We start from the raw sequence: 26,264 nt of genomic DNA, 5'->3' as shown, positions 1-26,264 counted from the left end.
AGCCAGCCCAACAGGCCGCGTGCCCTTCCCTGCTGGCCCGAGACGGCCAGGTTGCCCCCAAAATGCAACCTGCCAGGAGCAAGCGAAAGCAATTCCCTCAGCCTATTTCCGCCTCTGTCTCTTTGCTTCTATCTTCTTGTTGTCATTACCTTGATTTCCCTGTCTCTCTCTTTGTTTCATCTCAAATCCCATCTTTTCTATTCCTGTCATTCTCCATGGCTGGATCCCTTGTCTATCTGTCATACCAACTCCTGTCTCTGTCTCTACCTGGCTTGGGCTGGGACTGATGTGGGGAGAACTGTCTGCAGCCCCCCCTGTCTCTGTACCCTGGAAAATGTGGGTGTGTGTGTGGGAGGGGTGGGAGGTCACATGTTGGGGGCACTGGGCCGAGATCCTGTAAGGAACCTGCTCTTCCCTCTGTCCTGACACTGCCTGCTGGTCCAGCCCACCAGTCCAGCGCCATCACCATGGAAACCAGCAGCCGACTTCCTATTGGTGGGCAGGAGGGGAGGGGGGAGGGGAGAGCTGGCTCTCCCTTGCTCACCCCCTTATTCTGAGGCTCAACCCTCCTCGGCGCCCACCATTTCGGGGCTCCGGGACTGTAGGGGACCCTTCCAGTCCCCAGAGCCGAGGCCAGCAGGGACAGAGACTATGAGGCAAGCAGCCCACCGACCCAGGCCTCCTTAAGACCAGCCCAGCCGCCTAGCAAGCTGGCGGGCAGCAGCGGAGAGAGAAGGAGATAAAGGACCACAGCAGACCTTTGGGGATCAGCCCAGCAGCTCCTGTGGACCCTAGCCAGGCTGAGGGATCGTGCTGGATGGTCAGACTCACAGCCGCTGACGGACACCCCATGACAGCGATGCACACGGCAGCACAGCACTGAGACACTCAGACACAACCGGTGACAGCATCACACACTGCCACAGCCCTGCGATACAGACAGCCGCACACAGAAACAACTGGTAACTCTGAAACAGGCGCAGACAGTGTCACACAGAACCACTACCCCCTGGCACGCACAAGTGGGGGAACCCATCCTCCAAACACACACAGCAGCGCTGACCGGCACAGGCAGACCTGGAGACACACGCACACCCTCACCTGGGCACTGCTGTCGGTGGCCTCTGCACATCCTCCCCACCCCCACGGGGACACCCTTGCTCCTCCACACACTTGCGCGCACACACAGCCACGAACAGACACACCTCGCATACCCCCAGCTCAGCTCTGGCAGCCCCGGCTCCTGCAGCCAGCCTCCTCTGTGGGTGAGGAAGAACTCAGTCAACCTCGGATGGAGCTTCGGTGAAGCCAGGAGCTCAGAGAGGAAAGGGTCTGGCCTGGTGTGACTCTCACCAGCCCCTCCACCTGGCTGGGTGATGTCCCCCCGCCCGGGTCCTGGGGACCCTTGGCAGAACCATGGAGCAACTGACACCCCTTCCCCGGCCGGGGGACCCCGGAAACATGGAGCTGTGGGCACTGCCCGCCTGGCAGAGCTGGACTCCAGGCCAGGGGGGCGAACCTGGAGGTACATCCCCAAGCATTGCCGATACTCCGGCAGCTCTGCGTGTTGGAGACCTGAGGCCTGAGGAGAGCTCCGAGCCTGAGGGAGCCCGAAGCCCCGGGTCTGTGGGGGGCATCCAGCCTGAAAGAACAGACACTGGGCTGCCCAGCCCCGGGCCGGGAGCACTGAGCTCTGGACTCAGCTGCCAGAGGCTGGAGGGCAAGGAGGTGGAGGCTTTCTCTAAGGTAAGGGCGCTGTGGACGGTTGGGGTCTGTGAGGTCGGGGATCTCACCATGCCCTCCAGCCTGGGCATGACACGTAACTTCACTGCCCACCTCTCTTCTCCGGGCCCATCTCTGTCTGTGGGTTCGTCTCTGTGGCTGTCTGTCCTCCCTTCTTTGGTCAGGAATCTCACTGGCTCCATTTTTTGCCATCTGTCTGTCCTTCTGACTCTGCCTTCTCTGTCTGCCTCTGGCCCTCCCCCTTCCCCCTCCATCTGTGAGTCTCTCTCTGACTGTCTGTCTGTCTATGTCTGTCCATCTCCTCTGCAAGTCTCTGTCCTTGGGGGCTGGAGGATACTGGGGGCGTGTGGAGGTGTGTGATGGAATCAGAGTCCAGAGGAAGCAGGTTCAGGGGAGGGGGCTCAGTGCTGGGCTGAGCCAGGGAGGACAAGTTTTGGGGTTGGTACGAGCAGTCTCCTGTAGAATATGGAGGGGCCAGGACTTTGGGGGACTCAGGGGCCCTGAGGAGCCTGGAGGAGTGGGGATGGGAGCTCAAGCTGGCATTTCCCAAGAGGGGAAGATGGGCAGGGATGGGAAGACTTGAGGACTAGCAGACAGGGTCCCAGGGTTGGGGGACGCTAGTGTCGGCAGGCAGGACTAAACAACCCCTTCTCCTGGGTCTCCTGTGCTCCCCCCGAAGGCCTGAACTGTGTGGGAGAACCTTCTCGTCTCCATGTCTCCTTGGACTGTGGAGGGGGAATGCTTCCCTATGGAGGGCTCTGATTTCCACAGGTAGGGTGGGTTCCTGAGTCGCTGTGCCCTGTCCTCTCCCATGCCAGGGCAAGCTGAAAATGGGCTTTGGGGACAGGCCCAATCTGGAGCTGCTGAGGGCCGTGGGGGAGCTGCAGCAGCGCTGTGCCATCCTGAAGGAGGAGAACCAGATGCTGGTGAGGCTTGGAAGCGAGTCCTGGGTCCTGGTTGGTGCTGGGGGGAGGCAGACTCAGACACCCCGGGCCTCTGCCTCGGCGTCCTTCTCATCCCATGAGCATCGCTCCAAGTGGGAGCTCCATGGAGCTGACGTGACCCCAAGACCCGGAGAGGGTGAACCCCTACCTAGAGTTGCCAAGGACCCCACTGTGAGCCCAGGACTCTAGCCCAAGGCCCAGGCTGTTTAGGATTGGGTCTGGGGGGGTGCTCCCCACATGCCCCAATTCTGGCTGACCCCTCGTCAGAGGAAGAGCAGCTTCCCCGAGACGGAGGAGAAGGTGCGGAGACTGAAGCGGAAGAACGCAGAGCTGGCGGTCATTGCCAAGCGCCTGGAGGAGAGAGCCCGGAAGCTGCAGGAGACCAACCTGCGGGTGGTGAGGCTGGGAAGCCACTGGATGGAGGCTGGGCCACCAGGGAAGAGGGGCGCCAGGGCTGGGCCGGAGGGCGTGAGGCTTGGGAGTCACGGACTCTCAGCACCTCGGAAAGCAGGAACCCAGGGGCTGAGGTGTAGGAAGGGCAAATGCCAGCCAGGCTAGGAGGCTGAGGGTTTCTGGAGCTCCAGGAGGGAGGGAAGGGCTGGGCGGGGAGTTCCTGAGCAGGCAGGGAGCAGGATTCTGGATTACCACGTGCTGCTGCTGGCTGCAGCCTCCCGCTGAGCTCATCTCTGGGTGCAGATCTGCTGGGGGCAGGGATGAGAACCCATCACAGTGGCAGCCCTCAGTTCGCAACATCCTTTGGGCCCAAACTAGGATGTGCAGTTAACCCTTTCACTCCTGCTTGAGGATTGCAGGGACTGGGTCAAAGGGAGGCTGTTGGTCTCCTGAGGGTAGATCCAGACCCAGGCTAGAAGCAGGAGGCCACACTTCTAGGTTCTCATCCTAACCCCTCCTGTGAGAGGAGCTGAGGACTGGGGGACTGCCCCAGCCCGCAGATGACCGTTGGCCTTGCCCCTCCTCTGGCCAGGTGAGCGCTCCCATGCCCAGTCCAGGGGCCAGCTTGGAGTTGTGCCGGAAGGCCCTGGCCCGCCAGCGAGCCCGGGACCTCAGTGAGACAGCCAGTGCCCTGCTGGCCAAGGACAAGCAGATTGCTGCCTTGCAGCGGGAGTGCAGGGAGCTGCAGGCCAGGCTCACCCTGGCTGGCAAGGTGCGAGGAGGCCCTGGTCACCCCTTCCAGCTCAGCCCTACACAGGGCCGCCTGCTCGGCAGTGTGGGATGTGGACTGAGATGTTAATGAGATGCAAATAAAGCGAGAAGGTGGAGGCTGCTGGGGAGTAGGTTCCCCTGGCAACGGCCCAGGTGGCAGCGGGGAGAGAAGGAGCCTGAACCGAAGGGGGTGGAGCCATGAGTCCCAGACCTGGGAATTTCTGTGCTCCGGGCTTCAGGCTGCATGCCGGTGGGTCTGACTGTATGAGTCCACACATACCTCACACGGGTGTGAAGAGATGTTCTCAAGGCATTTAGCACAGTGCCGGGTACGCCGGGAGTGCCCAGCAAACGAGTTCCTGGGAATATTTGCACACGGGCTAGCGGAAGCATGTGGCTCTCTAAGCATGCATCTATGACCAGGCATGTATGCATGGGAGGATGTGTACCTTCCCCCGCCCCGGAGCCCCTCCAGTCAGGCGGAGGGCGGGCTCTGCTGGGCATGGCGTGGGGCGGGCAGGGGTTAGGCCCGACTCCCTTCCTTGTCCCGCGACTCCAGGAGGGCCCCCAGTGGCTCCACGTGCGGGACTTCGACCGGCTGCTGCGGGAGTCCCAGCGGGAGGTGCTGCGGCTGCAGAGGCAGATCGCCTTGCGCAACCAGAGGGAGCCACCCCCGCCGCCTCGGCCCCCAGGCCTGGCCGCCCCGGCCAGAGCAGGGGCGCCCGCCCCCGGGGCCCCGGGAGAGGTGAGCGTCGGCGCATGGGCAGGTGTGTGGGTGTGCGGAGATGGGGGTGGGAGCGGCTCGGGGGATCTCCCCCTGCACCGCGCTCAGGGCCCCGACGACGCGGTGGTGGCGTGCGCACTGCAAGGGCTTGGGGGACTGTCCCCAGCTGGGAGCAGGGTCCTCTGCCCGGCCTCCCGGGGCTCGTACCTGCGCCGTGCCCGCCCCCGGGGGCTCGGGGTCCGCCCTCCGCAGGCCTGAGGCCCGCGGCCCGCCCCGCCGCCCCTGCCGTGCCGCCAGTGGTACGGCCCGGCTGCAAATCCCCGGTTGCCCTGGCAGCCACCCGGGGCCCAGCCCGCGCCGCCGCCTCCCGCCGCAGCCGCCGCAGCGCGGGGACGCCCCCTTCAGCGCCCGCCTGGTCCGTCAGGCCCGGCCCGGCTACTCGGGGGCGGCAGTGTGTCCGTCCCCAGCTCCAGGTACGGGCGACCCTCACTGGGCGCCGGGCTGAGGTGGCCCCTGGTCCGAGGGCTAGGGGCCCCGCTCCGGACCCCCAGGACTTAGAGGTCTGGCTCCTCTCCATCCTCTGTACTGGGCTGCACTTAGGTCCGCCTCCTTCCGGGAAGAGGGGAGGGAGAAGGGACCTCCTGACGACCAAGGCCTCAGGGCGTGGGATGCTTCTTGCTCAGATTTTGCCCCTCTGCCTGGCCCAGAGAGGGAGATGCATCGCCCGTCAAGACCTGTCCTCCGGAGTTTGCACGGATAACTGGGACGTGCAATAGGGTGGGCTTGGTGGAAGCCGCGAGGAGGGTCTGGCCAGGTCTGCAGGCTCTGGGCCAAGCCCAGATTCTGTGGATCCATAACCCTTAGCTCTGGGGACACCACATCCCTGGGGGCCCAGGCAGCCTCCTAGTTCTCTGCCAGTCGCTGAAGGACACCCGGGACAGTTATTGAGTGCAGAGAAGGGCCGGAAGCTAAAAAGGGAAAGCTTTGGCCTGGATAAGGGACCCATCTCCCAGGGCACGCATGGGGCTCAGGATCTCAAAGCACTGTGTCTGGAGGACACAGGGGTGCAGCCTCTGCTCTTCCACATCAGCTGGAGATGAGGGGATGTGGTGGGGGGCCAGACAGCACCCCTACTTCCCGGGCAGGGATCTCTTTGCTGACCGTGAGATGGGGCGGGAACCTCCCTCAGACAGGCGGGGCTGGGGGTAGGCTGCCCCGAGACCCTCTTCTCAGGTGCCAGCCCTCTGCCCCTGGCCATTTCCAGGCCACGCCCCAGGAGGATGTGGAAAACCCACCCGTGGTCCTAGGGGAGCCAGAGAAACAGCAGAGGGTGCAGCAGCTGGTAAGTCCCAGGTCGAGGGCTGGAGGAGACCCATTCTGGGTGGACCTGCCTTCCCACATGAGGAGCTCCATTCTGACCTCACAGGAATCAGAGCTCAGCAAGAAGCGGAAGAAATGCGAGAGCCTGGAGCAGGAAGCCCGGAAAAAGCAGAGGCGATGTGAGGAGCTGGTGAGCGCCCAGCCGGGAGGGCCTCCCGGGGGGCCAGCTCCGCCCTTCCCTCTGGCCAGCCAGGTGGTGGGCTCCCCTCAGCTCTGCTTCCTTCCCTCCTGCCCAGAGAATGTGCTTTTCCCCCCCATCTGCGGGGCTCCCCTTTCCTGGCTGATGCAGGTTCCAGGTGGGGGAGAGCAGTGTCCTCTGTGTGGGGAGAGGAGGAAGGTGGGCGCGGGGACCCTCCCCAGAGGTCCTCTGGTCTCGCAGGAACTGCAGCTGAGGGAAGCCCAGAGTGAGAATGCCCGCCTCGTGGAGGAGAACTCTCGGCTCAGTGGGAGAGCCACGGAGAAGGAGCAGGTAGCAGCTCTGCCCAGGTCCTGCTAGGCCCCTGGCCTCCAGGCAAAGGGCTGTCTCCTCCACCCACCGCCCCGGACTGGGCTAGAGTAGGAAGCATACTCTTACCCCTGGTGAGGATGCTGGGGGTTGAGGCTCACACCCTGCACTCCCTGGCGCTGCCCGCTCTCCAGGTGGAATGGGAGAACGTGGAGCTGAGGGGCCAGCTCCTGGGAGTGACGCAGGAGAGGGACTCGGCCCTTCTCAAGAGCCGGGGCCTGCAGAGCAAGCTGGAGAGCCTGGAGCAGGTGCTGAAGGTGAGGGGCCTGTGCCCGGGGGGGGGGGGGCATCGGTCCCTGGCACAGGGAGAAAGCGGGACCGTGGCACTCTGTGGGGCACTGGGGAGTAGACCGAGTCCTGGTGCCGCTGGCCCTTCCCTTCTCTAGCCTCAGTTTCCTTTTCAACAGAGAGTGTCTGGAACACACGGTGTCTGAGGCACCCTCGTCTTGCATCTTCTGTAGGAACAGCAGAGCAGGGCTTGGGCCCTGACGCGGGCTCTTGTGTTTCAGCACATGCGGGAGGTGGCCCAGCGGAGGCAGCAGCTGGAGGTGGAGCATGAGCAGGCGCGGCTTCACCTGCAGGAGAAGCAGGAGGAGGTCCGGAGGCTGCAGCAGGTGGGCGCAGGGTTGGGGGGGGTTGGAGTGGGGGAAGGGTGGTAGGTTGCCGGACCCCCAGCTTTACCGTCACTCATCCAGTGGGTATTTACTGAGAACCCATTGTGTGCCAGGCACTGTGCCGGGCGCTGGAGGGACCGGGAGGGGGCAAAGGTCAGGTCCCTGACCGATCAGCGAGTAAACAGATCCAGGAGTGAGATGACCCCGGTCATGGACAAGCGCGGTGGGGGAAGTGACCAGGGTGATGTGACACAGAGTGGCTGGGATGGGGGGAGCGGCCTCCTTAGAGAGCTCTGCAGGGAAGGCCTCTAATACGTCAGGGGCCGGAAGGGGCCAGCTGATGAGCACTCCAGGGAAGGGGACTAGAAGTGCCAAAGCCCTGCGGCAGGAAGGAGCTCGGGGGTGCAGACCAGTGCGGCTAGAACGTAGTAGGTTGGACAGAACAGCCGGAGCGGGCAAGAGCCAGATCACATCAGGCCTCAGAGGTCACGGGAAGGGTTTGGATATTCTGCTCTCTGAATAGTTAGAAGCTGCTGAAAGGTCCTGAGCAGGGGAGTGGCATGATCTGATTCATCATTCTAGAAGATCGCGCTGGCAGCACTGTGGAGGATGGACGGGGGAGTGGGCACGGAAGCAGGGCAGTCAGGTGTCGGGTGGCTGCAGGGGTCCAGGCGGGAGATGATGGCTGTGTGGATTAGGGTGTAGGCAACACAGATGGAAAGAAGTGGAGAGATTTGAAATATTATTTGGGCATAGAACTGACAGGACTCACCATGGGATTCCAGTTGAGTGCTCGTTCTTTCACCCATTTGCTGGCGAAATGGAGGGTAAGGCTTTTCACTCTCCAGGAGTGAGGGACAAAGGGCCTCAGATTTGAGAGGCAGGGAATCCTGAGCTCTGTTTCGGCCAACTTTGGGTTGTGTGTTAAACACTCAAGTGGAGATGTCCGTAGACAGCCGGGTTTATGAGTCCTGAGTCCTGGGGACGCGGGTCTTGGAGACAGGTTTTGGAGTGTTCAGTGTGTCTAGTCAGGTGCCTAGAGGGGACCCTTTGGGAGAGAGTAAAAGCAGGCCCAGCACTGTGCCCTGCGGCGCCCTAACACTCGGGAGGGGTAGAAGATGAGCCGGCAGGAGAGGCTGAGGAAGAGCTTCAAGAGAGACAGGAGGGAAACCCTGAGGCAGGAGGTCCTGGGAAGAGAGAAGCAGTCTGAGGCCCCTCTCGACCCTGTTGCCTTCTGACTCCATTCCGGGTGGGAGTCAGAGGGAGGAACCCTCAGCCCCTTCCCAGCCTGCTTCCCTCTCCCTCCCCCATCCTCTCGCCTCCTCCCCTTTCTTCTCTCCCTTCACCCTCCCTACCCTCCTCCCTTCCATCACACTCTATCCCACCCCCATTCCTTATCCTTCTCCTCTATCGTTTTGCGTCCTCCCACCTGTAGGCCCAGGCAGAAGCCCAGAGGGAACACGAAGGGGCCGTGCAGCTGCTGGAGGTGGGTCCCTGGGGGTGGCCATTAGCTCTGCCCGCTTTGGGGAGGCTGGAGAGGTTCAGAGAGCGCTGGAATGGGTGGCGTGAGTGTGTGGGGAGTGGGCTCCCAGGAAGGGCCGCTAAGTGCTCTGGGGCCTGGGGGGATCCCCTCCGCCTTTGGCCCTGCAATATCCTTCCATTCAGCAATTGCTTGGTCAGTCTAGGGAGCTGACTGGGCGGGGTCCGCTCGGGTCCCTCTTTCCTTCCCTCCCTCTCTGGACAATGACCTACAGGGTAAGGGTTGTAACCTTTCCTCTGTGCTTTCCTCTCCTGCCACAGTCTACCCTGGATTCCATGCAGGTACGTCCTCCTGATTCCCCACCTCCCTGCGGGGGGCCTCCCCAACACCGCTCCAGGCTGGCCGAACTGCGTTTCCTCTCTTAGGTCTAAGTGGTTCCAACCCTCATGTCCAACGACGGGGGTGCGACTGGTAGCAGACCTGAGACTCCGTAGGTGGGCTGGGATTCTCACAGGACATGTGGGCCACCCCCTCGTCCCAGATCTGCCACTGTGCTTGCCAGACACAGGCCCTGCCCTCCTCTAAAACCTAGCCGCTGAGACCTTGAGGAAGTTCCTTGCCAGTGTAACCCATGATCTCCTTGACGGGGACTCTCCTGGTCCCTGAGAAAAATTCCTGGGAATTGGCTCATTCCTGTCAACAAAGATACCCCTGGCTCCCGTGTGGGATCTCTCCGGGGACTTCTCTGAGGGCAGGGATTTGGGTCACTGACTGTGGCAGGGTGACAAGCCACGGAGCTGAGAAAGCTGCTGAAGTGATACTGTGGTGGTGATGGGGGTAGGGCGACCCCTTTTGGCCTAGAAAGCGGCCGCAAGCGGGCAGTGCCGCCGCCTGGGGCACGAGGCCTCACTGCGAGAGGCGGGGCTGGGAGCGAGGCTGGCCCACAGCTCCCGGTCTTACCCTCAGCCGCACACTATTCGGGGCAGTGGGGCAGCCGGGCTGAGGGCTGGTGCCCAGGCCTAGGGGCTGGGCAGATGTGGTGTGAAGCCTAGTGCGGGGCTGTGTGGAGATGGCACAGCTGGGGTCTGCCAGCTTCGGTGGGTCTTGGCCCAGGTCCGGGTTCGAGAGCTGGAGGAGCAGTGCCGCAGCCAGACTGAGCGCTTCAGCCTCCTGGCGCAGGAGCTCCAGGCCTTCCGCCTGCACCCGGGCCCCTTGGATCTGCTCACCTCCGCCCTGGGCTACAGTACCCTTGGGGACCGCCCGCCACCCCCCTGCTGCTCCACCCCCCAGCCCTGCCGGGGGTCTGGCCCCAAAGGTAAGGTAGACCCCCGTGACATTAGCCTGGAATCCTCAGGTCTGGGGTTTTTTGTATAGAGCAGAACTCAGCGTCAGAGAAGGCTAGCAACTCACCCAAAATCACACAGCAAGTTAGAGCCAGGTCTGGCTTGAACCAGGCTCCAATGGGGAAAAAACAAGCCCGCGGGGAGCATCTTGGCCTGCTGCTCCTCCTGCTTCAACAAGATCTCTGTGGCCATGGCTGGGAGGTGGGCAATAGCAGGCAGTAGGAGGCAGTATGGGCTGGTGAGGAGCCAGCTGGGCTTCAGTCGGATCTCGTGGTCCCAGCTCCACTCACTTAACGGTCCACGACGCTGCTGACGCTCTGTGGGCCGTGTGTTCTGAGCTGTAAGACAGGAGCACCCAGTGCACCTCATCAGGCTGCTCTGAGGAGCCTCTGAGATAATACACGTAAATCACCTCCACCTCCACTTAGCAAGTCCCCCCCGCACCCAGTATTTCCCTTCTTGTAAGGAAACTTGGCCGTGGAGGGCCTGAGCCCTAGATCCAAGAGGACCCTTGGTCCCTGGTCGCTCCTTAGGCGCAGACCCCAAGGCTACATGTCATCTTTTCTTTAGACCTTGACCTCCCGCCAGGCTCCCCAGGGCGCTGCACCCCAAAGTCTTCCGAGCCTGCCCCTGCCACCCTTGCTGGGGGCCCCCGAAGGACGGCCAAGAAGGCAGAGTCTCTGTCCAACTCCTCTCGCTCCGAGTCCATCCACAACAGCCCCAAGTCATGCCCTACGCCCGAGGTCAGTGCTGGGGCGGGGCCTGGGGTCTGGCTCTGCCGTGGGGAAAGGGGGTGGGGGGTGACCCAGGAGTTGGGTGGCCGCTGGCCCGTGTGGGGTCCCAAGTGGAGCTGGGACCCGGGAGGGAGGGGTCCGTGGATTCCTCCTGGCGGGCGGGGAGCTCAGGTGGGGCCCATCCCACCCTCCTGCAAGCCGTCCCTTGGGGCCGCCCAGCCCCACCCTTCTGGGGCCCAGAGAGGCCCTAGAGTCCTGGGCTGGATGGAGGCAGACACGTCGGCGCCAGGATCCACCCAATGAGGCTGGTCCTGCGTGTCTGCGGCAGAAGCAGGCGGTCCTTCGTGCAGGAGCGCAGGTTCCGGGATTCAGGTCCCAGCTTTGTCTTAGGCAAGTCGCTGCCTCTTTCTGGGCTTCGGTTTCCTTGTCTGGATTTGGAACTAATAACCCTGCCTCGTGAGGCTGCTGTGAGGATTATGTGAAAAAACACAAGGGTGGTACCTCCCTCAGTGCCGGGCACACCGCGGACGCTTAACGTGTGGCAGCTGTACCACTACCACATTCTTTGGTATCACTCACAACCCCTCTGATCACCTCATCCCTCTACCTTCCAAACCCCAGAAGGTGTGTGGGCCGGGAGGGCGGTCAGGAGCAGCCCTGCAGCCCCGGGTGGTTTCAGGGGCTAGAACCCGGCCGCGGCCTCTACTGCCCCCTTGTGGGATGGAGCGGTGGTGCTGGCTTTGGCTGCCCCGGTTTCCGCTCCCAGTACCCTCGTCACGGGGCCTTCTCAGCCCCTTCTGCCTCCTGGCCTCCAGCTCTTCACCATCGGAGTGCTTGGCGGCGTTTTTCCCTTAAGGAGACAGACTGTCGTGGGACACCCTCCCCAGCCCCTCCCCCACCGGTGTGGCTGGCCCCCTCTCCGATGGGGAAAGTGATCTTATTTACTGGGCTGGTGCAGAAAAGAGGCCAGGGCTCAGGGAGGGATCCGGTTTACCTCCCCCGCCCTCGTCCCTTGAGCCAGGGCATCTGGGCTCCGCCAGGCCCTGCCGGCTCAGGTGCTGAGTTAGAAAACATCGGGGCCCATCGCTGCTGGCCTTGCCCAGCATCTGCTCAGTTTCTCTTCTCAAAACGGTGGGTCCTCCTCTGCCTGCTGTGCCTTTGGCCCCTGGCTCCTGGAGGGGACTGGCCCTTTCTGCGTGTCCGCAGGTGGACACAGCCAGCGAGGTGGAGGAGCTGGAGGCAGACAGCGTCTCCCTGCCGCCAGCAGCCCCGGAGGGCAGCCGGGGAGGAGCCAGGATCCAGGTCTTCCTCGCTCGCTACAGGTGGGCCCTCACCCCTGCTCCCCATTTCCCCAGCACTTGGGCTGTAAGGGGGGGGCGGTGAAGAGCGAGGCCTCTGGAGACAGCGGGAGTGGGGCAGGGACCCCAGCGGGACATGTCCTCTTAGCCTCATTGGGCACAGTGGGTGCTCCACGTGGTTAAAGGGGGACAACCAAGTCTCCGTAGAGGCCGAGTGCACTGGGGGAGAGGACACAGGACACGGAGACAGAACGTCAGTCGCTGTCCTCCGCCTCCTCCTCTGCACCTGCTCCAACAGCTACAACCCCTTCGAGGGCCCCAATGAGAACCCAGAGGCAGAGCTTCCGCTTACCGCTGGCGAGTACATCTACATCTATGGCAACATGGACGAGGATGGCTTCTTTGAAGGTAGGAAGGTAGTGGGGTCATTCTGTCCATTCGCCTGCTTTTAAGCTCCTCTTCCCGAAGACCTCCACCCATCTGTATCCTCTCAGTCCACTGTAACTTCTCAGGCTCAGCTGAAAGGCCTCCAGAGACCCGGCAGCTCGCGGGGAAAGGGAAAGGAAAGGGAAAGGGAAAGGAAGGGTCGTGGGAGCAGCTGGTCTGACTCCAGACCTGCCCAGAGCAAGACAGGGCCTACGACGGTCCAGGTGGCAGACAGAATGCCACAGGGAATTTCGGCTAAGTTCATTCTTGTGCTGGCAGACAGGGCATGGCAGTGCTTAGCACTAGTGACCTCGAGGTCAGGCATGGGGCATAGATCTGATGCTGTGCCCCAATCAGCGTGGGGAGGAAGAATCAGGGTCCAGAGCCCAGGAAAGGGTGCTAACAAGCGGTTAGCAGTTGTCAGGGCCCAGGCAGGGCGTGAGCTTCAGAGCAGTTCTACAGTGCCCGTGGGATGGGGCAACCGCGGCAGATGCCCCATTACTGAGACTGGGCAACAGGGCGGGGCCTGCAGAAGAAATGGCCTGGGAGACTCTGCACGGTGGCCCTGGCCAGGCACCAGGCTGCATCCTTCCGCAGTAGGGAGGATGGCACTGTACGGAGACTGGGATGCGGGCTGCACAGGGCAGGGTGAGAGCTGCAGCCGTGTGTGGGGATTTAGGAAAGCAGTTAGGTCTGGGCCTGTAACACGCGAAGCTTTCAGAGCCTGCCAGCCTCTCCTCCTTGGGCCCCACGCCTGCTGTTTGAGTAGGTGCTGGGAATGATGGTACACAGCTAAATTCTCTTTAAGGATGGATAATGGAGAGCAGGATTAAATAGCTCCCGGGAAAACGCTTTTTTTTAATTAAAAAAAAAAAAAACACCAACACCGTTGTTTGGAGGGGGGCAGCTAAAACATAAATATTAACTAATTACTAGAATTTGAACTATGCAGTTTGGGATAGATTGAAAGGCCTGTAGACAACTGGGTGTAGGATGCCCTATTCCTCCTCATACTTCGGCTAAGTGACTGCTTCATCTGTGTCTGGTCCCACCTGGGCTGCTCTCAGTGGCTCAAGCTTCAGGAGCACAAGACTGACTCTGGCCCAGGCTCCAGCACCAGCCTTTCAGGGCTATGGATCTGCTTAGTTGGTTCCTACCGTTAACCTCACGCCCCATAGTGTTAGTGCTTATATTAATTTTCTAGGGCTTCTGTAACAAATTTCCACCAACTGGGTGGCTTAAAACAACAGAAATGTGTTCTCTCACAGTTCTGGAGGCCAGAAGTGTGAAATCAAGTTGTTGGCAGGGCACACTCCCCCCTGGAGGCTCTAGGGGAGAGTCTGTTCCTTGTCTCTTTCAGTTTCTGGTGGGTCCAGGTGCTCCTTGCTTGTGGCCACATCGCTCCAGTCTCTGCATCTGTGGTCACATTTCCTCCTCTTCTCTCAGTGTCTCTCCCTATGTGCCTCTTATAAGGACACTTGTTATTGGATTTAGGACCCACCCAGATAGTCCGGGATGATCTCATCTCAAGCTCCTTAACTTAATTGCATTTGCAAAGACACTTTTCCCAAATATGGTCATATTCATAGGATCCAGGGTTTAGGATGTGGACATATTTTGGGGAGACCACCTTTCAACCCAGTACAGTGCTCACGTTATCTAATTTATTGAAAGTCCCTTTTGTTTCTTCAAGTTTCTTACTTTTTGTTTTTCCCTCCTAGCATAAGTAGAGAGAGAGGGTGTTGGGGAACTTACGCGCCTTCCTGCAGCTCAGGCCTGCCTACACCCCCCAAACCCTGGCCCTCGCTCCTCCTTTCTCCCAGTAAGGCACACCAGCCACCAGCTCATCTGTTCCCCAGGAATCTTTCTCCTTTTCCCAAATTAGCTGTGACGTGACAGACTGGGTGTCCAATTTCTTGTTTTTCTGATGTCCCACAAACAAAAAACAAATGCTTTATAATACTCTATTGCCAAGTGTTCAGGGCAACTGGCACAGGGTAACAGAGCCTACCGTCCATCGCTGTCTGAACTGACTGCCAGTCATACTCCTGCACCCAGGTCTGCTGTGGGTCTCAACCCCTTCTAGAACCCACAGGGGATTCTTTTCTCTGGCAGGTATGTCTTTTGTGTCTAAAGGTTCCTTCCCTTACTCTGACCAGATGGGCGTCCCTCTCCCTTCGAGGATGTCTGTTTCCCACACAGGGAAGTTGAGGGGCACCCCCTCCCTCACTCCTCAGGCCTGTGTAAAACGACAGTGTTCAAACATATGGAAAGATTAAATAGTACAGTGAATACCTGTGTACCCACCACCTAGATTCAACTTGGTAACATTTTGCCATAATTACCTTTTCTGTATGTAGGTTAAAAAGATGATTGAAAAGCAAGCTGTAGACAGATGGCACTTTACCCAGACACATTTCAACACGCATCTCCTTCTAAGGACATCCTTCTGCATCCTTGCAGCGTCACCTGGGAGCTCGTTAGAAATGCAGAATCTCAGCCCCACCCAGACCCAGCTGAGTTAGAATCTGTATTTTAACGTGATTCATACGCACGTTAAAATGTAAGATGTCTGTCCTATATAACTACAATACTGTTATCACACCACTGAGAATTACCAGTCACTCCCTAACCCAGATCTTGACTGCTCCTGTCTTTTAAAAAGCGGTGACAGGTAAATGTTGCTCTGAATCAGATGCTTAAGACCAGCCACTAACCGTTGCTAAAATGCATTTATTGGACTGCTTTTTCTCTACCTCCTCTCTGTCTTCCCCTCCCCTGCCCTCCCGCCACCAGGGGAGCTCATGGATGGCCGAAGGGGCCTGGTCCCTTCCAATTTTGTAGAGCGTGTGTCCGACGACGACCTCCTGACCTCCCTGCCTTCAGAGCTGGCTGATCTGTCCCACAGTTCAGGCCCTGAACTCAGTTTCCTGAGTGGCGGCGCGGGCGGCAGCAGTAGCGGAGGCCAGAGCAGCGGGGGACGCAGCCAGCCCAGAACAGAGGAGGAGGCTGCAGGGGACGAGCTCAGGCTGAGCCCCTCGCCCGAGGGCCTGGGCGAGCCCCCTGCCGCGCCTCACCCCCGCTGTCTGGCGGTCCTCAAGCAGCTGGCCCACAGCGTGGTGCTGGCCTGGGAGCCGCCTCCTGAACGCGTGGAGCTGCGTGGCTACCACGTCTGTGTGAATGGGGAGCTGCGGCAGGCCCTGGGGCCCGGGGCGCCCCCCACGGCCGTGCTTGAGAATCTGGACCTGCAGACTGGGCCCCTCCGCGTCTCTGTTCAGGCCCTGACCAGCTGGGGCGGCTCTGACCCTCTGCGCTGTTGCTTGGTGCTAGGGGCCGGGGCCGGGGTGGCACCTAGCCAGCTGCGGGTCCATCGACTGACAGCCACGTCCGCTGAGATCACCTGGGCGCCCGGCAATAGCAACTTGGCCCATGCCATCTACCTCAATGGGGAAGAGTGCCCCTCTGCCTGCCCTAGCACCTACTGGGCCACCTTCTGCCACCTGCGGCCTGGTACACTCTATCAGGCCCGAGTGGAGGCTCAGCTCCCACCTCGAGGGTCCTGGGAACCGGGCTTGGAGAGGCCAGAGCAACGGGCTGCCACCCTGCAGTTCACCACACTCCCAGCAGGTAGGTGGGCTTGGGCACCTGGTGTCTTTAACACCTGGGAGGTCAGGCCACGGATGGGTCCGAAGGGGAGACTGTTGCTACTTGCGTTTTTAGAGAAATGGCAAAGCGGGCTGTTACGTCTGGCAGTGAGTGTGCCGCATTACTGGGTCTTGTGCCCCCCTCCCCCTAGGCCCACCTGATGCCCCCCTGGATGTGCAGGTTGAGCCAGGCCCCTCCCCTGGAATCTTGCTCATCAGCTGGCTCCCGGTAACAATCGATGCTGCCGGTACCTCCAACGGCGTCCGCGTCACAGGCTATGCCATTTATGCCGATGGGCAGAAGGTATGGCCTGGGGACTGCCCACCTGTACCCTGGGATCGAGATGTGGGTCTCTCCTCGCCATGCTCAGAGGCCTAGTCTCCCCAGCCTGGCACAGGGGCTGCCTGGCCCTGGCATTTGGGCACTAAGTAGCAGATTGGTTAAGAGCGTGGGCTCTGGTAGCAGGTGACTGGGATTCCACCACTGAAACCACGTGGCCGGGAGGCTTAGATGAGACGTGGCACACCAAAGGCGCTGTGCCTGGCATGATGCTAGTCATGGCGGTGGTCGCGGAGTCCTCACACCTGGCCACCTCAGCCTCCCTTTCCTGTGCTCCTTCCGCCCTGCAGATCATGGAGGTGGCCTCCCCCACGGCAGGCAGCGTGCTGGTGGAGTTGTCGCAATTGCAGCTGCTGCAGGCGTGCCGCGCGGTGGCCGTGCGCACCATGTCGCCCCACGGCGAGTCGGCCGACTCCATCCCGGCTCCCGTCGCCCCCGCCCTGGCTGAGGTCTCCTGCCCCTCCCCACGACTGGGCTCGGAGGCCAGACCACCCCTTGCTCCAGCCTCCCCGGGGCCTGGAGACCCCAGCTCTCCCCTCCGGTGCCCCAACCCCCGTGGAACTCGAGAGCCCCCCGGGGCCTCCCCAGCAAGCTGTCCCGGAGAGACACCAAAAGGATCCTCAGAGGAGCCCCTGGTACCTGGCTCTCAGGTACCCTGCTGGGGAGAAGGGGAGCAGGCAGAGACTGGGCGAAGGGTCTGGCGCTTGGGCCCTTCCTCAGTGCCTGCCATTCCAGGAGGAGGCTAGGGCAGCCGAGCTGGGGGCCCCAGGAGACAGGAAGGCCAGTGAGCCAACCTCGGGAGAGCGAGTTCCTGGCCCTGCAGCTTCCTCCCTGGCCGAGGAGAAGGCTGAGTGGACTGCGGGAGAGGCCCGCCCGGCCCCTGCCTCCACCCAGGGAGCGCTGGCCCAGAGGCTGCCCTGTGCTGAGGCCTGCCGTGCAGGAGACACAGGGCCTGGGCTGAGGCCCAGGGCTGAGGTACGGGGTTGGGGACACTGGGCCACCTCAAGGAATCGAGGCCCCCCTCCCTGCCCTCTGCCAGCCCAGATCCGGCTGTCCTCTCTGCTTGTTCTCTGCACTGCTCTGGCTCTGGTCTGTGCTGTATGTCTGGCCAGCTCTTTGTCACTTTGTCTTCCAGGTTTCTTTCCATTTTGGCTGCCATCCTTCTTCTTCCCCACCCCCTGCTCTGCGTACCCCCCGTTTGGGGCATGCCCCTGTCTCCCTCTGCCAAGGGACCCCTTTCATTCTGGCTGGGGCTGACCCTGCCAAAGCGCCCTCCCTCACCTCCCTGTTCTCCTCCTTTGGCTGGCCTCTTGCAGAGAGAGGACACGGCCGAGCTTGGGGTCCGTCTGGGGAGCGCCCTTGTGGACCATGGCCGCAACTCAGATCTGTCAGACATCCAAGAGGAGGAGGAGGCCGAGGCAGAGGAGCTGGGTGTCAGGACTTGCTCCTCCCCGACGCAGGGTGCTGGCAACAGCCTCAGGGACAATGGGGCCCAGGTAACGGGGTGAGGAGGGACTGGTGGGCCCTAGACCTCGGGTTCTGGGGGCCTCTGCCCCACGTGTCAGCAGCGGCTCCAATGCCACCGAGTGCTAGCAACATTCTAGGTGTGTGGCCTGGGCCCTGTCCTGAGCAGCAGATAGGAAGCGGCTCAGGCTTGGCTTCTGCCCTCCTGGAAAGAAAGGGGAGAACGAGGCACTCTTTTCTGTAACTTCTCCCCACTAAACCCACCAGACGCAAGCGCCCTGGCCATCTGAGAGCTCGTGCTGGGAGCTTCCAAGGAGGGGACGGGAGGCCTCCCTGCTGTGACAGGCATGGCCTGTTCCCTGACGCTTCTCCCCTCGGGATCCCAGCATCTGGGCAGCCCGTTCTTGGGTGTGCTCCTTAATTCTTCCTCTGGCTCTGCCCCGGACATGCTCTGTGATTTGGGGCCGGCCTCTCTCTCTGGTCTTTCCTCTTGGAGGAAGCTGAGAGAGGGCTATGGGTTACCTGAAACCCCTGCCCTCATCTGAGGGCAAAGGTCACAACTCTGTCCTTTTCCCACGGACCTCTCTCCCCTGCCGCCCTCCCCCCCTCCCCCCAGCCCCAGCCCGACCCCTTCTGTGAGACTGACAGCGACGAGGAGATCTTGGAGCAGATCCTGGAGCTGCCTCTCCAGCAGTTCTGCAGCAAGAAGCTCTTTAGCATCCCTGAGGAGGAGGAAGAAGAGGACGAAGAGGACGAGAAGAGGCGGGGGGCAGGCTTTTCTTCCCGGGACCCTGACCCGCCTGAGCCTGCATTCCTGGGGCTGGGCTGTGACAGCGGTCGGCCCCGAGGACCTGGCCTATGTCCTTTGTCTCCCGAGCCCTCCAGGGCTGGGGACCGCCTGGAGGACCTGCCTGGACTCGTTGGTGGAAGCAGCTGGAGAAAAGGAAGTGGCTCTCCCGAGAAGCCCCCCAGCCGCAGGCGGTCCCCAGATCCCCGTGAACACTGCAGCCGACTTCTCAGCAATGGCGGGTCCCAGGCCTCTGGACGACCGGGCCCCGCCCGGGAGAGGGGCAGCCCCCCCGTGGGCGAGGGCACCAGGGCTGGACCGGAGGCTGGTGGGAGAGGGCGGCCGGCCCCTTCGAGGAGGTGTCCCCGTGGCCCAGCCCCGGAATCGGGCCTGGCCAGCTGCCTCTCCCCCAAGTGCTTGGAAATCAGCATCGAATATGATTCTGAGGATGAGCAAGAGACGGGCGGCGGGGGCGTCAGCGGCACCAGCTCCTGCTACCTCGGAGACGGGGAGGCGTGGGGTGCAGCACCCACGGGAAGGCCCAGGGGGCCTCCGAAGGCCAATTCAGGCCCCAACCCCTACCCACGCCTCCCGGCCTGGGAGAAAGGGGAGCCAGAGCGGAGAGGCCGCAGTGCCGCTGGCAGAGCCAAGGAGTCACCCTCCCGGGTCCGTGCCCTCCCCCCTCCCTGGGCAGCCCCCTGCCTGCTGCCGCCTGGTGGCCCTGCCTGCTGCCCACCGGCCGCTCCCATTCCACGCTGCCGTCTCCATCAGCAGAGGTGGGGCTGGGCCTCCGGGCTCCCTCACCTGCCTCTTCCCACCCGCATTCCACTGCTTTGCTGCTTCTGCCGGTCGGAACTGGGATGCACAATATTCTGTGGCCATAAGTCGCCAATTGCCGCCCGCCGGCCCCCTGCCTTTGGGCCGGGGGGCCCTTTCCTCTGCTTAGCTAGTTACATCTTCAGGACACTGACTGTGATGTCCGGCATCACCCAACCCTGACACCGAGAAGAGGCACTCCTCTCCCATGCTCCTCGGCCAACTCTCAGATCTAACCTTAGTCCCTCAACTGCACTCATCTACTAAGGTGGCCGGAGCTGGGCCTCCCCTCCTGCCCTTCCTCCCCACGTGGGGGTGTCTGATGCCTCCAGTGAGGTTGGGCCACGGCTCCAGGAGAGGAACGTGTGTCCCTGCTCTGCTGTGCCGCTTTTGCTGACGGGGCAGAGCTGGGGGAGCGCTTGCGGGGTCCCGCCCCTGCTGAGGTGCCCGCCAGAGGGGCGGTGTGTCACTTCTGCCGTCTGTTGCCCTCTCTTTGCAGGCAACAGAGACTGGGGAGCCCAGAGGGCAGGACGGCTCTGGGCGGAGGGGCCCCCAGCGGAGAGGGGGCCGGGCCCCCAGGCCAGGCTCCGCGGAGCTGGGTGAGCACCTGTGGGGGGCTGGGCCAGGCTGAGGGGGCTTTCCTGCCCCCCTGGCCAGAGCTTATTGCCACCGCTCTCCCCAACAGCCCCTCCGAGGAGCCCTCCAGAAGAAGCACTGGCTTACCAGGACCTACCTGTCAGGGTCTTTGTGGCTCTGTTTGACTATGACCCCGTGTCGATGTCTCCCAACCCTGATGCCGGGGAAGAGGAGCTCCCCTTCCAGGAGGGCCAGATCCTGAAGGTGACTAACTCACCGTCTGGTCCTCCTTCCTCCCTCCTTTCCTGCGCTGGGTGTACGATAGCCACGCGTGGGTGAGAACACAGCTTCTAGAGCCAGGTGATGTGGGGTTGGGTCCTGATTCTGCCACATCTAGCTGTGAAACGTTGAGGAGATTAGCTAACTCCTCTGGGCCTCATTGGTGAAATGGGGATAATGTTAAGTGTCCACCTCACAGGGTTGTTTGAGGATGAGATGATTCAGTACCCATAGAGCCCTGACACTGCCTGGCGCATAACACGATGTGATAACTGCTGCCGTTAGCATCGTAACTTTTATTGTGCCTCCAAGTGTTTATTGAAGGCTTTCGGCTGTCGCTCTGAGGTCAGGGGGATCTAGTCTGGGCTGGACTGGGGGGGATGCATGGGCAGATAGTGGGTGACGACCACACGGAAAGGGCTATTTTCTGTCATCCCTCTGATCCGGTTCTTGGCTATCTCCCCCATCTCCTGTTCCACAAAACGTAGCGCACTCCTCTGCAGTCCCAAGTGTGGCGCTGTGAGCTCGGGGCCTCGGGTGCAGGGAGCAAGCTGAACTGGCCTCCTGACACAACGGGTCTTCTTCGCGTCCAGGTGTTTGGGGACAAGGATGCCGATGGCTTCTATCGGGGTGAAGGCGGGGGCCGGATGGGCTACATCCCGTGCAACATGGTGTCCGAGGTGACTGCGGACAGTCCTGCAGGGAGACAGCAGCTGCTCCAGCGGGGCTATTTGTCCCCAGATGTTCTCGTTGAGGGTTCAGGTATGACCTGCTCCTGTCCCCCACCCACTTCCTGCCACCACGGTGCCAACTCCAACACCGCCCCCGCCCAGAGCAGTTCGTGTGTCTGGAGTGGCCGAGGTGCCTGCTTGGTCCAGGGTCTGGCAGAGCCACTGTCCCCCTCAGAGACTTGCCGCCTGGAGTGGGGGTTCACTGCCGAGGGGACGGGCCCTGTATTTTGGATCCGGGAGGTGGGGGATGAGAGAGGAATGCCCGTAGACGCTCTGGTGCAGGAGCCCTAGTACAGCCCCGAGAGAAGATTGAAGTCACTGCCCATCGCCCTCCCTCGCCTCGGCTTCTCTCTGACGTCTGCTTGCCTTTCTGGACCAGGGAACGGTCTCTTTGTCTACTCCACAGCTCGCACAGCTGGGCCTCCCCCCAAGCCCCGCCGCTCCAAGAAAGGTGGGTGAGACCCCCTTCTCCCTCGGGGGCCTGTGAGGACGGGAGGGTGGGGACACTGCGTGGCTCCCTGGGGAGACGCGTGGGAGGCCTTGAGCAGGTTCAGGGAATCGGGCCAGACCTTCATCCCCAGCCACCCCTCCAGGGGGCAGCTTCATTCTGATGGAGATGGGGAGTGGTTTGCTGGGACCTCTGTGCCAGAAAGCACCCGACTATAAACTCTCTGCCAGCTGGAGCGAGTCCCTTACCCTTTCCGGGCCTTAGTTCGCTACGAAAACCGAAGGGCCAGGCCGATGTGCTCTCCGGGCGTCCTTCTCCTGCATCCCTTGTGTGAGGCTGCACCAGCAACCCCCCCCCCCCCGCCCCCAAAGAAGAGGGATGTGAGGGGCGGGGCTCACAGTCATATTCTCTCCGCAGCTGAGTCCGAAGGCCCTGCCCAGCCCTGTGCAGGTGAGGGGCCGTCCCTGTGCAGTGGAGACTGGGGAGACAGACGGGGTGGGGCAGCCCCTCCGACCTCTCCCCAGGGGCTACAACTAGCGGGCAGGTGGTGAAGAGGGGTCAGCAGGCCTCCAGTGCCAAGGATAGTAGGGGGTGGGGGAGGGTCTAGAGAGAGCCCTGCGTCTTCTCCCCCTCCCCCTCCAGGCGCCCCCCAGCCGGTCTCTACTGGCCTGAAAGCTCCCCGCTCCATGGTGGCTGCATTTGACTACGACCCCCGGGAGAGCTCCCCCAACGTGGATGTGGAGGTGAGGACCCTCAGGTAGAGCCCGGCCAAGCTGGGTGGCGGCAGGGCCTCCCCGGGCTTGACACGCGCCTCTTGGTCTCTCCACAGGCAGAGCTGCCCTTCCGGGCAGGGGACGTCATCACTGTGTTTGGGGGCATGGACGATGATGGTTTCTACTACGTGAGAACATGGGGGTGGGGGGGTGTGCCCAAGAGGGCTCTCCCAGAGCCAGGGAGGGGGATGAGCAAGGGTTCCTGATGGAAGCCCGGAGGAGTGGACCAGGTAGCCTCCCATGATAGTGACATTGACCCCAGCCCATCCCCCGGGGGCTTCAGGGTCAAGGGGTTGGGGGTGAGGCCTCTCCTGGTCTTAGTCTCAGCATCTCCTCCCCAGGGGGAACTGAATGGACAGCGGGGCCTGGTTCCATCCAACTTCTTGGAGGGCCCTGGGCCTGAGGCAGGCGGCTCAGACAGGGAGCCCGGGACACCCCAGGCCGAGGGGCAGGTCAGTGAGGACCTGGGTTCCTGGCTCAGCAGTTGGGTCTCTATGCTGCTGGTGTGGTTGGAGGCGGGCAGGGGTGGGCAGGATGGCGTCGTGCGAGGAGTGCACCTGGGCAGTGGTCCAGGTGCGCACTGCGCCCAGGGCGGGGCTGCGAGCTACCTCCAGAGGGAGCCCAGCCGGGGTGGCTCCCTCCCAGTGTGTGGCCCTCTGTGCAGTGGGGTGAGGCCGAGACCTTGATCCCCACCTGCCCACACCCCCGGCCAGTGCAGGTGAGGGGCCCTATGGAAAAGGACCCTCAAGCCTCCCACACCTCTGGCTGTCACAGCCCCTGGTACAGGGACCCTCCCCACCCCACTGCTGCATCTCTCTGTCTCCCAGGTGCCTCTTAAAGCCAGATGCCCAGCAAGGCCCAGCTTCCTGGGTGGGTGGAGTACAATTAAGCTCCAGGTTCATGGGGCAGGGAGAGGGTGAGGAGGCCAGGCGCCAACCAGAAAGCCCTGGGTCTCCATGTGCAATCGTTCCAAAGGCAGGGGCTACACAAAGCAGCACCTGCCGCTAAGGCCTGGTGACCTGGGCGACCTGGTGACCGGGTGGAGAGCGTACGGTCTGGCCATAACCCATCTCCTCTCTTTGTTCCCTGTTCTTCAGAGAACGAGGAGGAGAAGAGTCCAGTGCTAGATGGAGATAGATATATGTAGAGAAAGCGACATGTAAGTGGGGACTGACCCCCTATGTCCATGTCACCCTACTCCTCGTGTCACCATAATCAGACGGCGCTCCTTCGTCTCAGACACCGGAGCTGAGCTGGCTTTTCCACCTTCTTCCAGGGAACAGGGGACGGAGCTCTTGCCGTGAGCCAGATTTGGGCCTAGGATCAGCCCCTCCCCTTGCCTTCCTCTGGGCAATGCCAGCTGCCACGGGAATACGTGTCACCCTAGGATATAATGTCCCATATTAGCTGAGTCCTCATATTCTATAGCACGTGTGGCTTATAGAATAGTATGTGACATTCATATGGCTCATCAGTATATTATGATACTGTAAGACTATGGTATTATAATATTGTGATTATTATTGGTGACAGAGGGATGACACTAACGCCGCCAGTAATAACAGTCTCCCCCGCCACGGTCTCCCCTGTATCGTGACCTATTAGGGAATCAGATGCATGATTTTATGTCCAGCTCTCCATTTTCTCCGCTGGGGGGCATAAAAGGGGAGGCTTAAACAGTTGGAGTCCGTAGATAACCCCAGACCATTCATCTCTGGGGCTCAGAGACTCCCTCCATTTGTTTCCCCAGCAACCCCTCCCTCCTGGGAGCCCTGGGAGGGGGTGGGAAGGGCCTACTCCCCTCCGCCCCACCCCGGCCAGCCATCAGCCCTGGCTAGTTGGCAAGACACTCTTCGACCTCTGGGTGCTAGCAGAGCTCTTTGTGGGCGGCCCTGCCACATCACCAGGGTCTTAGGTGAGGGCGGGCCCCAGGCTGGGCACCCGGCACCTGCCAGCAGACTGCCAGGTGCTGGTGGAAGCGGGGGGTTTGAGGAAGGGAGTGGGGGGCAGGGGATGGAGAGCACACAGGCTGACAGGAGCGGACGGGGCTGTACCAGGCACAGGAGGTCGCAGAGTGGATGTGGGAATTTGGCGGGTGGCGGGGAGGCCTGCGCGTGGCTCTCTTGCTTGCCCAGCCGCTGTTCTTAGGCCACTAACAGCACAGTCTGGGTGGCCCTGTGGCAGAGGGAGCCACTCACGGTGGCACAGGGAGCAAGGAGGAGATTCTGCAAGGGAGACGTGCTAAGGGAGGGCAGCAGCCTCCAGAGCCGCGGTGGGCGCAGAATGCCGCCCGGCCGTGAGTCCCCTCTGGCCCCGGGCTCCCTGCAGCCCTCTCAGGGGCCATTCAAGGGAGAGGCTCCGTCCCCTCCCCGAGGGGTGGGCACTCCTCCGCTCCCTGAAGGCCCTCGGACACTGCGTCTGCTGGCCTGTGCGGGCCTGCTCCTTCCGTCTGTGCGCTGGTGCGGGAACCATCGTTCCTGGAGTGTATGGACCCCTCCAGCGTCCCTGTCCCCGCTCTACCTTCGGTTGGGAGGGGAGGACGTGGGGTATTTGGAGCACCCAAGCCGAGGGTCAGGTCCAAGGACTCTTGAGCCCAGCATCCTGCAGAGAAACCCAGAGAAGGGGAGGGGCTTGCCCAGGTCCAGGTGAACAGAGCAGAAATGAGACTCCACGTCCGTCCCTTCCGACTCCCAGCTCAGTGCTCCCTCAGCATCATCGCGCCCGTTTGCCTCTCCGTGCTCTGTGGGGGGCAGTAGCCAGGCGGTGGGTTTTGGTTCACGACTGTGGTTCCGTGACCTGGGGTCTGCAGGCCCCTGAGGTTGTGGCAGAACGGAGGTGGGTGGGTTGGCCGTCAGGCCCTGACGTTGCCCCTTTTCTCTCCCATTCTAGCCCTGGGCCAGCTCAACCCAAGGGCCCCCAGCGCCGCCCGGCTGGCCCTGTGCTCCCGGCCCTGGCCGCTTCTCTGGGATTGAATGGGGGGCACCACAGGGCCCGAGCAAGAAGGTGTGGGGTCTCCTCTCCAAGGGGAAGCAGCTCCTCAGGAAACTGGGCTCTGGGAAGAAGGAGTGATGCTGCGGCCCGTCCTGCAGGCCCGAGGCCCCGGCGCACTGTCCCGGCTGCTTGGGGAAGGCCCTGGACTCTCGTTCTCCTGAGCCAGTGCCCTGGCACTCGGATGGGAATTCTACTCGGTGAAGGTCAGAGCTAGATGAGCCCTTGCGGATGCGTCCTCTGGGTGGGCATCTTCCTCTGACAGGACGGTGGCCTGAGCCGCAGCGTGCGGAAGCGAGTCGGCCACCGGGGCTGAGCACCTGGGTCACAGAGCCAGGCCTGGATGTGGACTCGTGACTCCTGCTTCTCCCACCCCCGCCTGGTGTCCAGCATGCCATGCGAGTCCCTTCTTGGCCTCCACACGCCTGGCCCTGGGACCCTGCTCCCTCCGACGGCGCTGGCCAACCTCATCAAGTCTTCCCTCCCTGAAGGAGAGTTTGCACTGGATTCTGCCCAGCCCCCCACCCCTGGGCGGGCAGGGGGGTGGAGCCGTGTATATATGTACATACCCAGTGCCTCAGCCCAGCTTCCTCCGTCTCCCTTCCACTGCACAGGCCCGGGAAGGACCCCGGTCGTAGCACTGCCCTCCTGCCAGCCGCCCTCCTGGCCTGAGCCCCGGGCCAGCGGGCAGAAAGCAGGAGCTGGGTTTGCCTTATTTCGCTCATCAGATTCAACTTCTCTTTTGCATCGTTTTCCTCTGGCCCCTGTTGGAGTGGGGGGCCTGGGGAAGAGGACAGATTTATGCAGCTATTTTCATACGTTCCCTGTTCAGATTGGGGTGGGGGGCTCTCCGCCCTTACCCTAGCCACCTCCCTCCCCCTCCCGCTCCAGCTGGGTGAGCGTCTCTGCATGTTTCCTTTGCTGTGGTGGGAGATTGATTGTTGGACTGAATGCCCCCCACCCCCCCCCCCCCCCGACCACCACCTTGGTCTCCAGGGGTGTGGAATGGTGGGGGCATTTATTTAAAGAGACATTTTATTATAATAAAGTCTATTTTCACAAA

At 61.8% G+C, this 26,264-nt stretch overlaps 1 protein-coding gene across 9 annotated transcripts; it reads left to right on the top strand.

Annotated features, from left to right (window-relative positions):
* The first annotated feature begins 543 nt into the window (after positions 1-543).
* Positions 544-26,264, top strand: TSPOAP1 (TSPO associated protein 1). Of its 9 annotated transcripts, none has more exons than XM_067717208.1 (32): positions 545-1,746; positions 2,562-2,669; positions 2,955-3,083; positions 3,673-3,852; positions 4,411-4,596; positions 5,840-5,917; positions 6,002-6,085; positions 6,335-6,424; positions 6,595-6,717; positions 6,970-7,074; positions 8,510-8,560; positions 8,875-8,895; positions 9,668-9,869; positions 10,468-10,640; positions 11,838-11,953; positions 12,228-12,337; positions 15,152-15,982; positions 16,152-16,303; positions 16,630-16,989; positions 17,075-17,314; positions 17,656-17,835; positions 18,420-19,256; positions 19,906-20,005; positions 20,092-20,246; positions 20,855-21,023; positions 21,399-21,443; positions 21,858-21,890; positions 22,083-22,183; positions 22,270-22,341; positions 22,555-22,665; positions 23,311-23,372; positions 25,103-25,244. In XM_067717208.1, the coding sequence occupies exons 1-31, from the start codon at positions 1,417-1,419 to the stop codon at positions 23,338-23,340; spliced, it is 5,502 nt and encodes a 1,833-aa protein (XP_067573309.1). In that variant the 5' UTR covers positions 545-1,416; the 3' UTR covers positions 23,341-23,372; positions 25,103-25,244. The 9 variants fall into 9 exon arrangements, with proteins under 9 accessions (XP_067573312.1, XP_067573309.1, XP_067573308.1 ...); XM_067717207.1 differs by having other exon boundaries at positions 21,372-21,443; XM_067717206.1 differs by lacking the exon at positions 23,311-23,372 and having other exon boundaries at positions 25,103-26,264.

The sequence above is a fragment of the Pseudorca crassidens genome, chromosome 19, assembly GCF_039906515.1.
Source record: "Pseudorca crassidens isolate mPseCra1 chromosome 19, mPseCra1.hap1, whole genome shotgun sequence".
Lineage (NCBI taxonomy): Eukaryota > Metazoa > Chordata > Mammalia > Artiodactyla > Delphinidae > Pseudorca > Pseudorca crassidens.
The sequence above is the reverse complement of the archived record's forward strand: the minus strand, read 5'-3'. Positions and strand labels throughout refer to the sequence as shown.